The sequence below is a fragment of the Salvelinus fontinalis genome, chromosome 32 (assembly GCF_029448725.1).
Source record: "Salvelinus fontinalis isolate EN_2023a chromosome 32, ASM2944872v1, whole genome shotgun sequence".
Classification (NCBI taxonomy): Eukaryota; Metazoa; Chordata; class Actinopteri; order Salmoniformes; family Salmonidae; genus Salvelinus; species Salvelinus fontinalis.
The window spans coordinates 19115647-19131577 of NC_074696.1; the positions used below are offsets into that span (position 1 = coordinate 19115647).

General features: G+C 46.6%; 1 protein-coding gene across 4 annotated transcripts in view; it reads left to right on the top strand.

Moving 5' to 3' along the window:
* The window catches only part of LOC129830836 (neurabin-1-like), a 119620-nt gene that overhangs the window by 92252 nt on the left and 11437 nt on the right, over positions 1-15931 (top strand). For 2 of the 4 annotated variants that reach the window (XM_055893606.1, XM_055893607.1), the window contains exons 10-18: positions 3142-3238; positions 3509-3623; positions 5543-5631; positions 9662-9806; positions 10129-10249; positions 12116-12164; positions 14695-14814; positions 15389-15412; positions 15712-15894. In XM_055893606.1, the coding sequence (XP_055749581.1) occupies positions 3142-3238; positions 3509-3623; positions 5543-5631; positions 9662-9806; positions 10129-10249; positions 12116-12164; positions 14695-14814; positions 15389-15412; positions 15712-15894 (943 nt within the window). The remainder of the gene's footprint in view (positions 1-3141; positions 3239-3508; positions 3624-5542; positions 5632-9661; positions 9807-10128; positions 10250-12115; positions 12165-14694; positions 14815-15388; positions 15413-15711; positions 15895-15931) is intronic. The other 2 variants (XM_055893608.1, XM_055893609.1) reach the window with 1 other exon arrangement.

The window sequence follows — 15931 nt, forward strand, 5'->3', positions numbered from 1 at the left end:
TCAGTACCTAGCCACACACTCCAGACGTGTTGCTCTGGTCTAGTCAGTACCTAGCCACACACTCCAGACGTGTTGCACTGGTCTAGTCAATACCTAGCCACACACTCCAGACATGTTGCTCTGGTCTAGTCAGTACCTAGCCACACACTCCAGACGTGTTCCTCTGGTCTAGTCAGTACCTAGCCACATACTCCAGAAGTGTTGCTTTGGTCTATTCAGTACCTAGCCACACACTCCAGACGTGTTGCTCTGGTCTAGTCAGTACCTAGCCACACACTCCAGATGTGTTGCTCTGGTCTAGTCAGTAACTAACCACACATTTCAGATCTGTTGCTCAGGTCTAGTCAGTAACTAGCCACACATTTCAGATCTGTTGCTCTGGTCTAGTCAGTAACTAGCCACTCAGATGTGTCCATGTCATCTGTTGCTATGAGTGTAAAACTGGTTGTTTACGACTGAAAACCTGAGAATGTATTACTACATTATTCAGACTACTTTGGTTCATATGGACATGTCAAACCTTATTATTGTAGCTTTGCTTTTTAATTCAAGTCCAAGTTTAAAGGCATTTTCAAATTGTTGCTTATTTTAGGTAATACACTCACTATATGTTATTCAAACCCTGTTATTTTCCTATAGTATGTTTATCAAACAATTTCACAAACAAATTCCACCCATTAGTCTGGAGGACATTTTAACCAAGTGGCACTCAGCTGAAGGATTGCTTTAGAGAGAGAGAGAGCTGTGTTGACTTCCTTCCTGTGCAGCTCTCCTCCACACCGCAGCCGCTTTCTCAGCAGTGAGTTGATCTCTATGGTCATTCTCATCAGAACCGCTTTGCCCCTCTCCGCTCTGAATGCCTTTAATTGCCCTTGCCCTTGATGCGACATGTCCGTATTGGGTTTGTTATGGTTGTCTGTGTGTGTGCGAGGGAGCCTTGCGTCCTTCAGCCCTGCTGAAGAGAAAGGCAGGACTGTGTCTGACTGTCACTCTGACTTAAGTTCACTGAGCTCCTATTCTCCCTGGGATATTCTCCTTTACCATCTCTCTCTCACACACACACACACACACACACACACACACACACACACTTTTACACATACACACATGCACACACACACACACACACACACACACACACATACATACATACATACATACATACATACATACATACATACATACATACATACATACATACATACATACATACATACATACATACATACATACATACATACACACACACACTGCACCCTTACCCTTACCCCTATACACTCTTGTTAAAGGAGACAGCAGAGAGATGAGCTCTACCCATCCCTTCACATCCCTGTCCTCACCCCTCTGAGAGGAGCTGTCCCCAACCATCCAACCACCTAACACTCTGTCCCTGTCCTGTCAGAGGGCCCTGTCAGAGGGCCACCAACATACCCTTCTAACCTCACCCCTGTCAGAGGGCCACCAACATACCCTTCTAACCTCACCCCTGTCAGAGGGCCACCAACATACCCTTCTAACCTCACCCCTGTCAGAGGGCCACCAACATACCCTTCTAACCTCACCCCTGTCAGAGGGCCACCAACATACCCTTCTAACCTCACCCCTGTCAGAGGACCACCAACATACCCTTCTAACCTCATCCCTGTCAGAGGGCCACCAACATACCCTTCTAACCTCATCCCTGTCAGAGGGCCACCAACATACCCTTCTAACTTCACCCCTGTCAGAGGGCCACCAACATACCCTTCTAACCTCACCCCTGTCAGAGGGCCACCAACATACCCTTCTAACCTCACCCCTGTCAGAGGGCCACCAACATACCCTTCTAACCTCACCCCTGTCAGAGGACCACCAACATACCCTTCTAACCTCATCCCTGTCAGAGGGCCACCAACATACCCTTCTAACCTCACCCCTGTCAGAGGGCCACCAACATACCCTTCTAACCTCACCCCTGTCAGAGGGCCACCAACATACCCTTCTAACCTCACCCCTGTCAGAGGGCCACCAACATACCCTTCTAACCTCACCCCTGTCAGAGGGCCACCAACATACCCTTCTAACCTCACCCCTGTCAGTGGGCCACCAACATACCCTTCTAACCTCACCCCTGTCAGAGGACCACCAACATACCCTTCTAACCTCACCCCTGTCAGAGGACCACCAACATACCCTTCTAACCTCATCCCTGTCAGAGGGCCACCAACATACCCTTCTAACCTCATCCCTGTCAGAGGGCCACCAACATACCCTTCTAACCTCACCCCTGTCAGAGGGCCACCAACATACCCTTCTAACCTCACCCCTGTCAGAGGGCCACCAACATACCCTTCTAACCTCACCCCTGTCAGTGGGCCACCAACATACCCTTCTAACCTCACCCCTGTCAGAGGGCCACCAACATACCCTTCTAACCTCACCCCTGTCAGAAGGCCACCAACATACCCTTCTAACCTCACCCCTGTCAGAGGGCCACCAACATACCCTTCTAACCTCACCCTTGTCAGAGGACCACCAACATACCCTTCTAACCTCACCCCTGTCAGAGGGCCACCAACATACCCTTCTAACCTCACCCCTGTCAGAGGGACACCATCATACCCTTCTAACCTCACCCCTGTCAGAGGGCCACCAACATACCCTTCTAACCTCACCCCTGTCAGAGGGCCACCAACATACCCTTCTAACCTCATCCCTGTCAGAGGGCCACCAACATACCCTTCTAACCTCACCCCTGTCAGAGGGACACCATCATACCCTTCTAACCTCACCCCTGTCAGAGGGCCACCAACATACCCTTCTAACCTCACCCCTGTCAGAGGGCCACCAACATACCCTTCTAACCTCACCCCTGTCAGAGGGCCACCAACATACCCTTCTAACCTCACCCCTGTCAGAGGACCACCAACATACCCTTCTAACCTCACCCCTGTCAGAGGACCACCAACATACCCTTCTAACCTCACCCCTGTCAGAGGACCACCAACATACCCTTCTAACCTCACCCCTGTCAGAGGGCCACCAACATACCCTTCTAACCTCACCCCTGTCAGAGGGCCACCAACATACCCTTCTAACCTCACCCCTGTCAGAGGACCACCAACATACCCTTCTAAGCCCCATCTCCTCTGTTTCTTCCAGAGAGGTGGAGTTTGTCCAGAAGGAGGATGCAGAGAGGAAGAGGCTGGAGGATACAGAGAAGGCCCACCTGGAGGAGATCCAGGGACTGCAAGTCAGGGTAACTATACTTTCTCTGTATATTCCCTCTCCCATTTTCTCAATGCTGCTTGATGTACATGTATACGCTTACAATGCTGACTGTACAGTGCAAAGCTGTCTAAGTACAAGATAAATCCCTTATTTAATTACCCCAGTTCAACATTAGTACACTGCCTTGATTAGACATTTCCCCTGCTGGTACATGATGTTGCCAGTGGAGGGAGCCACTGTACAGCCACACTGCATGGGTCGCTAACCCTGAAACTCATTTAAAACGGTTTCTTCGCAGATTGCAGCCCTGGAGTCTGAGCTGATGCAACTGATGAAACAAAATGGCATCCAGATCAACAACAACAACAACAGCGCCCAACAGCAGAGTCCTGGGATGGCCGGCCCTGCCAGAGGTGAGTCTCAGGGAGATGGAGAGATCCAGAAATACAGTGGTCATATTCTAGTATAGCTCCCTGCCTAGGCAGTAATACCCACAATGTGGAAATACAATACACATTACTGGTTATGTTCAGGTGATTGACCCTGAATCTTCCATCCATTCTAATTTACATTTTTTTGTCATTTAGCAGACGTTCTTATCCAGAGCAACTTACAGGAGCAATTAAGGGTACCTTGCTCAAGGGCACATTGGCAGACTTGTCACCTAGTCGGCCTGGAGATTCAAACCAGCAACCTTTCAGTTACTGGCCCAATGCTCTAAACCGCTCGGCTACCTGCCACCCTCTCATCCCCCACTTCTCACTTCTCTTCCCTATGGGCCCTGGTCAAAAGTAGTGCACTATATCTGTCCTATCAGCTCCTTTCCTATTTCCTGTGCCCTCAAACTCTACAGTTATTGCCTTATTAGGGACATGGAGGGGCAAACAAGGACTGTGTCTCACTCCAAATGGCATCCGATTGGCTCTGGTCATAAGTAGTGCACTATGTATGGATTCGGGTATAGGGTGTCATTTGGGAAGCGGCTTGTATTAATGCATACTGTCATCACTAGCTCTAAGACTGACAGTACCCAAAGGCTTGAGATGTGTCTTGTATTAATGCATACTGTCATCACTAGCTCTAAGACTAACAGTACCCAAAGGCTTGAGATGTGTCTTGTATTAATGCATACTGTCATCACTAGCTCTAAGACTAACAGTACCCAAAGGCTTGAGATGTGTCTTGTATTAATGCATACTGTCATCACTAGCTCTAAGACTAACAGTACCCAAAGGCTTGAGATGTGTCTTGTATTAAAACTTGTTTTGCATGATGCTCCTCTTTTGCAAATCCCTCTTATTTTTTTTTCACCCACCGTGCATTATCTCTGAATGCACTTTGAACTTTGACCTCGTACTCCAATGCCACTTCAGTAAACAAACAAACAGTAAACCATTGCAAACTAAATCTGTCCTTCAGACGTAAACACATGGTGTGTGTCCTAAATAACACCCTACTTCCTATTTAGTGCACTATGTAGGAAATAGGATTCCAAATGGGATTCATACTATCACTGGCCTTTTTTTTCTGGGCTCCTCTGGCTTCTTCCAGTCCATTATAATGGATGCAGTGACCCTTGATCTGCCATCTCCGGGAGCCATAATAGACCTGATGAGGGGACAGTGGGCAGTCTCCGAATACTGATCCAGATCTGGAGAGACTGAATGAGGCAGTTGATTAAGCAATATCAGGGAGCGAGAGAGAGGGAGGTAGAGTGAGGCGAAGGCAGGGGGAGAGAGGCGGAGTGAGGGATAGAGAGGGGGAGAGAGAGGGATGGAGGAGAGAGAGAGGGAGAGGTGGGAGGGAAGGAAGGAAAGGGAGGAGGGAGAGAAAGAGGGATGGAGGGAGGGACCCTTCTGTGATTAGGCCTGTTCTGCGAATAGTGGGGTGTGATTTGATTTGGATGTTTGTGTGTGTATTTACCTACCGTTCATACAGTCCTGTAAATCTATCCATAGTGGAGTAAGTAGTCTTGGCTTGTGGGACGCAGAACGACTCATAGGAGCAGGAGTCTATCTCCTGTTTCTGTTTCTGTAGCGTGAGGCAGCTTGATGTACAAGGACATCCCTTACACAGGACGCTAGTCTAAGGAGATTGATTGGGGGTAAAAGCCTGCAATAGATCTACACATGTATGGTACCTAATGTCCAACAGCCTCTCTTTTATCACAGATTATTTTCATCAATACAGTATGTTCATGTAATTCTATAGCAAGAGGACCTTTGTTAGCCTGGTCCCAGATCTGTTTGTACTGTAATTTGAACTCCTTGTCATGCTAAAGAGGATAGCACAAACAGATCTGGGATCAGTGTTGTGTTGTGTGTTGTTCCAGAGCTGAGTGAGGTGGTTCCCCACGCTGGAAGCAGACAGAGACTCTCCAGAGGACTACTACAGGACAGCATCAGCTCTACAGAGGGAGAGGTTAGAATGGACACACACACACACACAGCACCAGTTCTGTTGACTCACACCATTTTAATACATACAACATTATACATACAACATTAGGAGACTGATATCATCAGTCTGCTATAATCACTACCAGATGTTGAATCAACATTGCTCGTTGAAAATGAATTGAACTGTTTTCATACTTATATGTTTTATTGAAGTTAATCACACTGAGTGTGTGTGGTTAGCCCTGTCTGTCCTCTGCCCTTATATAATTAAGCAATAAGGCACGAGGAGGTGTGGTATATGGCCAATATACTACGGCTAAGGGCTGTTCTGTGGAGTGCCTGGATACAGCCGTTAGCCGGGGTTTATTAGCCATATACCACAAACCCCAGAGGAGCTTTATTGCTATTATAAACTGGTTACCAACGTAATTAGAGCAGTAAAAATACATGTTTTGTTGGTCTGATATACCACGGCTGTCAGCCAATCAGCATTCAGGGTTCGAATCACCCAGTTTATAAAAGCCTTTATGTAATACATTAATTTCTGGCTACGAGTCTGTTTAATCCTGAGTAGTGTCAAAACCTATTCTCCTTCCTTACTGAGTTAATTGCTGGTAAAGTCTCTTTTGGAAAACACTCTTTCCCAGGTATAAGCTTTTTCCCTTACTCAGCAATAATATTGACTAGGGCTTCGCCGCAAATGCCACCCTATTGACCAGGGCCCTTTTGACCAGGGCCCTTTTGACCAGGGCCCATAGGACTCTGCACTATATGGGAAATAGGGTGCCATTTGGGACTCCGACTCCGACTACAGTATATAGTCTTAGAAAAGCAGGAAGACAGACAGTCACCAGCGACTATACTGAGGACAGACAGTCACCAGACACTATACTGAAGACAGACAGTCACCAGACACTATACAGAGGACAGACAGTCACCAGACACTATACAGAGGACAGACAGTCACCAGACACTATACAGAGGACAGACAGTCACCAGACACTATACTGAAGACAGACAGTCACCAGACACTATACAGAGGACAGACAGTCACCAGCCACTATACCGAAGACAGACAGTCACCAGCCACTATACAGAGGACAGACAGTCACCAGCCACTATACTGAAGACAGACAGTCACCAGCCACTATACAGAGGACAGACAGTCACCAGCCACTATACAGAGGACAGACAGTCACCAGCCACTATACTGAAGACAGACAGTCACCAGCCACTATACAGAGGACAGACAGTCACCAGCCACTATACTGAAGACAGACAGTCACCAGCCACTATACAGAGGACAGACAGTCACCAGCCACTATACTGAAGACAGACAGTCACCAGCCACTATACAGAGGACAGACAGTCACCAGCAACTATACAGAGGACAGACAGTCACCAGCCACTATACAGAGGACAGACAGTCACCAGCCACTATACAGAGGACAGACAGTCACCAGCCACTATACTGAAGACAGACAGTCACCAGCCACTATACAGAGGACAGACAGTCACCAGCCACTATACTGAAGACAGACAGTCACCAGCCACTATACAGAGGACAGACAGTCACCAGCAACTATACAGAGGACAGACAGTCACCAGCCACTATACAGAGGACAGACAGTCACCAGCCACTATACTGAAGACAGACAGTCACCAGCCACTATACAGAGGACAGACAGTCACCAGCCACTATACAGAGGACAGACAGTCACCAGCCACTATACTGAAGACAGACAGTCACCAGACACTATACTGAAGACAGACAGTCACCAGACACTATACTGAAGACAGACAGTCACCAGCCACTATACAGAGGACAGACAGTCACCAGACACTATACAGAGGACAGACAGTCACCAGCCACTATACTGAAGACAGACAGTCACCAGCCAATATACAGAGGACAGACAGTCACCAGTCACTATACTGAAGACAGACAGTCACCAGCCACTATACTGAAGACAGACAGTCACCAGACACTATACAGAGGACAGACAGTCACCAGCCACTATACAGAGGACAGACAGTCACCAGCCACTATACAGAGGACAGACAGTCACCAGCCACTATACTGAAGACAGATATCACCAGCCACTATACAGAGGACAGACAGTCACCAGCCACTATACTGAAGACAGACAGTCACCAGCCACTATACAGAGGACAGACAGTCACCAGCCACTATACAGTCCAGGCCAAAAGTTTTGAATTACACAAATATTTATTTTCACAAAGTCTGCTGCCTCAGTGTCTTTAGATATTTTTGTCAGATGTTACTATCAAATACTGTAATTACAAGCATTTCATAAGTGTCAAAGGCTTTTATTGACAATTACATGAAGTTGATGCAGAGCCAATATTTGCAGTGTTGACCCTTCTTTTTCAAGACCTCTGCAATCCGCCATGGCATGCTGTCAATGAACTTCTGAGCCACATCCTGACTGAAGGCAGCCCATTCTTGCATAATCAATGCTTGGAGTTTGTTCGAATTTGTGTGTTTTTGGTTGTCCACCCGCCTCTTGAGGATTGGCCACAAGTTCTCAATGGGATTAAGGTCTGGGGAGTTTCCTGGCCATGGACCCAAATATTGATGTTTTGTTCCCCGAGCCACTTAGTTATCACTTTTGCCTTATGGCAAGGTGCTCCGTCATGCTGGAAAAGGCATTGTTCATCACCAAACTGTTCCTGGATGGTTGGGAGAAGTTGCTCTCAGAGGATGTGTTGGTACCATTCTTTATTCATGGCTGTGTTCTTAGGCAAAATTGTGAGTGAGCCCACTCCCTTGGCTGAGAAGCAACCCCACACATGAATGGTCTCAGGATGCTTTACTGTTGGCATGACACAGGACTGATGGTAGCGCTCACCTTGTCTTCTCCAGACAAGCTTTTTTCCGTATGCCCCAAACAATCAGAAAGGGGATTCATCAGAGAAAATGACTTTACCCCAGTCCTCAGCAGTCCAATCCCTGTACCTTTTGCAGAATATCAGTCTGTCCCTGATGTTTTTCCTGGAGAGAAGTGGCTTCTTTGCTGCCCTTCTTGACACCAGGCCATCCTCCAAAAGTCTTTGCCTCACTGTGCGTGCGGAGGCACTCACACCTGCCTGCTGCCATTCCCGCAGCTGAATCAACTTTAGGAGACGGTCCTGGCGCTTGCTGGACTTTCTTGGGCGCCCTGAAGCCTTCTTCACAACAATTGAACCGCTCTCCTTGAAGTTCTTGATGATCCGATAAATGGTTGATTTAGGTGCAATCTTACTGGCAGCAATATCCTTGCCTGTGAAGCCCTTTTTGTGCAAAGCAATGATGACGGCATGTGTTTCCTTGCAGGTAACCATGGTTGACAGAGGAAGAACAATGATTCCAAGCACCACCCTCCTTTTGAAGCTTCCAGTCTGTTATTCGAACTCAATCAGCATGACAGAGTCATCTCCAGCCTTGTCCTCATCAACACTCACACCTGTGTTAACGAGAGAATCACTGACATGATGTCAGCTGGTCCTTTTGTGGCAGGGTTGAAATGCAGTGGAAATGTTTTTATGGGATTCAGTTCATTTGCATGGCAAAGAGGGACTTTGCAATTAATTGCAATTCATCTCATCACTGTTAATAACATTCTGGAGAATATGCAAATTGCCATCATACAAACTGAGGCAGCAGACGTTGTGAAAATTTATATTTGTGTCATTCTCAAAACTTTTGGCCACAATTGTACAGAGGACAGACAGTCACCAGCCACTATACATGAATACAGACAGTCACCAGCCACTATACTGAAGACCAGCCACCAGACAGACAGTCTTCAGTATAGACCTCAGATTTTTGATAGTATTTTAAAAGTAAATCTCTCTTTCTCTGTGTTCATCTTTCTGTCTCTCTTTCTATATCTCCTTCTATCTTTCTCCTTCTTTATTGATCCCTCCCTCCCTCCTCTCCCTCTTACTTTGTCCCTCCTCCTTTCCCCTCTCGCTGCGTCCCCTCTCTCTCTCTGCCTCCCCTTCTTCTCGCTCTGTCTCTCTCTCTCTCTCCCTCTCTCTCTCTCCAGGCATCAGAGGGCCCTGGCAGTACTCGTTCATCCATCCGGAGTGCAGCCTCCAGTACTGTCGATGAATCCAGAGCCTCCAGGGCCCCTGGCAGTGGTGAGGGCTCCCCCAGACACACCCTCCACCAGCAGGCAGCAGACAACAACGGTCAGTGTAGAACCACATCATAAACCATTATACTTAGTTTTACCCACATCAATAAAGGGATAGGTAACTCATATTTGAGTATTTTGTTCATTAGTCCAGTGTTAATATAATCCCCCCAAAATGGTACATGCCATAGGTCCAGTACAGAGCAAAAACTGTTATGATGATGTGGGCAGCATCTTACGAATATGAATGCGGAACATACATTGTCTTCAATGATGACTTCAGAGAAAGTCACGTCCTTGATCACAATGTAGTGATGTTAATACTTGTTGCTGGAGGTTTGCATCTCTTTCTTGAACCTTTCTGATGATGTGTGCAGGGTCTCAGTCTCCTGTGGTGTCCAGCCCCTCTGTCAGCCTGGATGATAAGATCCCCAGGAGCGGTCTGGACCCACTGACACGAAGCAAAGGGAAGGACCGCAGAAGCTCACCAGGAAACAGGTACTAACCATCTCTCTGCCACTGTGTTCCTCTGGCTACAGGGTGAAGTGTCCCCTATGTACAGATCTGTGTGTGTCTGTGTCTGCACTCTTTGAAAAAAAGGTCATATCTAGAACATAAACGGGTTCTTTGGCTGTCCCCATAGGAGAACCCTTTGAAGAACCCTTTTTGGTTCCAGATAGAACTCTTTTGGGTTTCATGTAGAACCCTCTGTGGAAAGGGTTCTACATGAAACCCAAATGAGTTCTATCTGGAACCAAAAAGGGTTCTGTTATGGGGATAGCCAAAGAACCCTTTTGAAACCCCTTTTTCTAAGAGTGTTCATCTAAATCCCCACTGTGGTTGGCAGCAGCTGCTGTGACTGCAGACAACAACACACCTGGGTCTCCTACACAACCCACAGAGATCACTGCACACCCCTCCCACCCCTAAAACCCACCCTTCCATCCCACCAAAACCAACCCCTCCATCCCACCAAAACCACCCCTCCATCCCACCAAAACCACCCCCCAATCCCACAAAACCACCCCTCCATCCTACCAAAACCCATCCCTCCACCCCTAAAACCCACCCTTCCATCCCACCAAAACCAACCCCTCCATCCCACCAATCCACCCCTCCATTCCACCAAAACCCACCCCTCAATCCGAACCAAACCCAACCCTCCATCCCACCAAAACCACCCCTCCATCCCACCAAAACCACCCCCCAATCCCACAAAACCACCCTCCATCCTACCAAAACCCACCCCTCCACCCCACCAAAACAACCCCTCCATCCCACCAAAACCACCCCTCCATCCCACCAAAACAACCCCTCCATCCCACCAAAACCCACCCCTCCATCCCACCAAAACCACCCCTCCATCCCACCAAAACACACCAATCCACCCCTCCATTCCACCAAAAACCACCCCTCCATCCTACCAAAACTCACCCCTCCATCCCACCAAAACACACCAATCCACCCCTCCACCCCTCCATTCCACCAAAACCCACCCCTCCATCCGAACCAAACCCAACCCTCCATCCGAACCAAACCCAACCCTCCATCCCACCAAAACCCACCCCTCCATCCGAACCAAACCCAACCCTCCATCCCACCAAAATCCACCCCTCCATCCGACCAAACCCCACCCTCCATTTTACCAAAACCCACCCCTCCATCCACCCCTCCATTTACTGGTGTGATTCTCTCTGGGGGTACAGGGGTTTTACTGGTGTGATTCTCTCTGGGGGTACGGGGGTTTTACTGGTGTGATTCTCTCTGGGGGTACAGGGGTTTTACTGGTGTGATTCTCTCTGGAGGTACAGGGGTTTTACTGGTATGATTCTCTCTGGAGGTACAGGGGTTTTACTGGTGTGATTCTCTCTGGAGGTACAGGGGTTTTACTGGTGTGATTCTCTCTGGGGGTACAGGGGTTTTACTGGTGTGATTCTCTCTGGGGGTACAGGGGTTTTACTGGTGTGATTCTCTCTGGGGGTACAGGGGTTTTATTGATGTGATTCTCTCTGGGGGTACAGGGGTTTTACTGGTGTGATTCTCTCTGGAGGTACAGGGGTTTTATTGATGTGATTCTCTCTGGAGGTACAGGGGTTTTACTGGTGTGATTCTCTCTGAGGGTACATGGGTTTTACTGATGTGATTCTCTCTGGGGGTACAGGGGTTTTACTGGTGTGATTCTCTCTGGAGGTGCAGGGGTTTTACTGGTGTAATTCTCTCTGGGGGTGCAGGGGTTTAGTAACTCTGGCACTCTGTTTGTAGTTGTTTGTCCCAGTCTGTTGTTCCCAACCTATTTTCACACTGTTATTGTATCTCAATGTTTGATCTGTGTTTTCTCTACTAACCCATGTTTCTTTTCCCTAGTTCCACAGAGCCCACCGCTGAGAATAGCCCAGAGAGGCTCAAGGCCAAGGTATGTGTGTGAAGAGAAACCCAAACTGTGTGTTTGTAGTGGTACTAGACTAGCCAGGTCCCATGATGTACGTACAGTAACTCTTCTGTCATTGTGTAGATGATATGTTGATGATATGCTGATAGGCTGATGTTTGGCTTCAGCACAGACAGTATGGTTACCAGGCTGGCACTGGACCATGTGGGTTTAAACTATTGACATTGATTAAATACTGTAGACTCTGTCTGTGTCCAAAATTGCACCCTCTCCCCTACATAGTGCCCTGGTCAAACGTAGTGTACTATGTAGGGGAGAGAGGGTGCTATTTGGGAAACCAACATTGATTCAATACTGTTGGCACGGTGATCAGAAACAGGGCATCTACATGATAATACGTATTGACAGTGCTCACTGATGTGTTCTAATGCAGATAATACCTAAAGGCTATTTATTGTGTTGCATATTGTTTGTTCACATTGCATTGATTTAACCTGTGTCTGGTTTTGATGCGTTTAACAGAAATCTCTTGCATGGCCCCACTTCTTCTCCTATTCATATGACTTGGTATTGTATTTATTTTTGTTTGCTCCAATCATACCCAATCAAACAGAATACGAACAAGTACTGTACGTAGCAGGGCATGACACGGTCAAATTAGCATATTCATATTGTACTTCATCAAAGTTAATTTCAGTAATTTACACAAATATAGGTAGGTAGAAGCATGTTGGATTAGACTGAAGTTAGTTAAATCAAATGGAAATCTGAACAGTAATGAATCATTCATAATTTCTTCAAGAATGTGAATCAGCATTTATTTTGTTATTTTAATTTCAGAGGTTGGGTTTTTGCGTAACAGCATTTCTCTTTCAATCACATTATCTGGCTCTCACTTTGTGACTGGCTGTTTAATTTGTCCATAGTAATTCATTAGTTAGATATTCTTTAGCCACTGATGTTATCAATCAAGTTATAGCAATAGGGAAATCACTTCAATATAATATCGCATTTTTTGCATAGTATCTAGTCTTTCATCCTTGATACATAAACTTAAGGCAGAGCCCGGCAACAGTCGGCCCGTGGGCCAAAACCGTCCCGCAGGTGATTTTGTTTTGCCCCCCAAAGTTTATAGTAAAAAAAATACTTTAAAATCACCTGGAATTCAGCTTAAAATGTGTTTAATTTAGGAAATCTGTTCCCAAGTATTCACACAAATAAAAGAAGAGACGCAATTGTGTCTCAATGTAATCAAGGTATGAAATGATTGTTCTTTTTGAAATACAACCTCTTTCTGGGCTTAGTTGTGGTCAATTTGTAGTGTATAAATTGTTATAATTATTTTCTGGCCCCCGACCATCCCCACCAACAAAAATCGTCCCGGGGCTGAATCTAGCTGCCTACCGCTCCCCTAAGGTGAGGTTCAAGTGATGTATCTCTCACTCTTCTCACAAACCTCAAGGCTGCACAACAGGGAATCACTAATGGATGGTGTACATCTGGATCAAGCTTTTCACCCCAAAAAAGCAGCTAGTTACCGAGCTCAGTGGATCCAATCTGGCCACAGACAAGAGAATCAGACAGACGTACAGTACCTCAAATCACAAGGAGGGTTATGTTTGTGCAGACATCTAATGAAGGCTAGCGCTGACACCATGTTGATTAAGGAAAGCCCACCTTGGGCGGTAGGTAGGTAGGTCTGGCCAGCTGTAAGCTTCAGAGATTAAGATGCCCCCAGTCTGTCTGCCAGACAGAGTTTATTATTGTTATCACTGGGGACAGGGAGAACTACTGAGGTCTCGCAGGTAAACACACACACACACACACACACGCACACGCACATGCGTGTTCAGTCACACACACACACTCACACACACACATGCACGTACATATACACAGACCGACATATGCACATACTCACCCACACTCTCTCTCACACACACTGCTGGGGGAAGATGACTCAGTTCAGCTACAGATCCCCAAACAACAACTCAAACCACAGTAAAATTGCTTAATTATGCAGTATAATATCAAAGTTATATTTCATTACGTCACATCATTGAATAATACAATATGTCTCTGAATTAGCAATAAGTCCACACAATATGTATGTAAAAGTCCGTCCTGTCTAGTCCATCTATTCATTTTGAAATCAGCAGCAAATTACATCAACAATGGAATTTAGTTGCTTTGGATTAAAAACATTACACAACAAAAATGAATTTCTTTGTGTTGAGAGGGGAATACAATATGTGAGATTGGCGCTGCATCTCCATGCTAGAGGTGTCACTACAGACCCTGGTTCGATTCCAGGCTGTATCACAACCGGACGTGAATGGGAGTCCCGTAGGACGGCGCACAATTGCCCAGGTTTGGCCGGGGTAGGCCGTCATTGTAAATAAGAATTTGTTGTTATCTGGCTGGGCATGAAATGGCACACAAACTTTTGACCAGGGCCCATAGGGCACTAAATAGGGAATAGGATGCCATTTTGGATGTAAATAATGTTTTGACTAAGGACTAATAGACTTCTGCATGGTGTTGTGCTCCATAGGGTCCTGTGGTGAAGGATGATCTGAGTACCAGCAGTAGCAGCTCAGTGGAGGTCAGTGGTCTGCTGACTGAAGCCAAGATGTCCGGTCGCTCACACACCCTGGTGCTCTCCTCAGACGAGGTGAGAAACAAAGATTTGATCTCACATAAAGTATCAACCCAGTATCAACAAGCAGTAGTTATTGAACTATATTTTAAGTGCCTATATTTCACCACATAGTGCTCCTGCCATGCCAAATAACATCTGGTTGCCAAGTGTCCGGACTGTGTAACAATGGTGTTCGAATGACCTGTTTCCTATTTAATTCCTTACAACTTATATTCAATTTTACTAACTTTGATGTAAGCAACGGTAGGTTCACTATTCAGACATTTTGTATCTTGTATGTACCCTGTAGCAGGGTCTCCCAAACTCGGTCCTGGGACTGCCCCTGGGTACACGTTTTGTTTCTTCCCTAGCTCTAGACAGCTGATTCAAATAATCAAAGCTTGATGACTAGTTGGTAATTTGAATCAGCAGTGTAGTACTAGGACAAAAACCAAAACATGAACCCAGGGGGCCCAGGACAGAGTTTGTCAGACCCTGCCCTGTAGGCCTGTAAAGGGCACCATTGTGTGCCCTGTTCCACTGCTGCTGCTGTGTTTTTGTATTGACTGGCCTCCTGTCCTGTTGTTCCCCGTGCTGCCATGTTCAGAGTCTGGATATGATAGATGAGGAGGTAGGATCTGGCTCTGAACGGCTAAAAGGAAATGTGTTTACATCACACGCCTCCATCCATCAATAATTCTCATATTGTTTTAACATGCTGGTAGATACTCCAAAACCTTGGGACTGCATGTTTCGTATGTGATGTTCAGTCTTCAGCATGCTGTCAACACCTATTCTAAACATTTAGAAATGATTCATTTTAAATCACCCATCACTATTTGTTCGCTCTCGTTCCTTGTGGAGAGAGAAATAATGGTTTAAGAAATCTTGGTTCTCTGTAGACCTCCAACCGTGTGTGTGTGTATCTAGATCCTAGATGAGGGCCAGTGCCCCAAGCAGCACCAGTGGCAGAACCTCATTGTGACAGAGTGGACCTCCCAGCAGGTGTCCCGCTGGCTCATGGGACTAAACCTGGAGCAGTACATCCCAGATTTCATGGCCAAGAACGTAGACGGAGACCAGCTACTGCAGCTGAACAGTACTGACCTCAAGGTAAAGGGCTGAAACCTGTGTTAATGTGCATATCCAG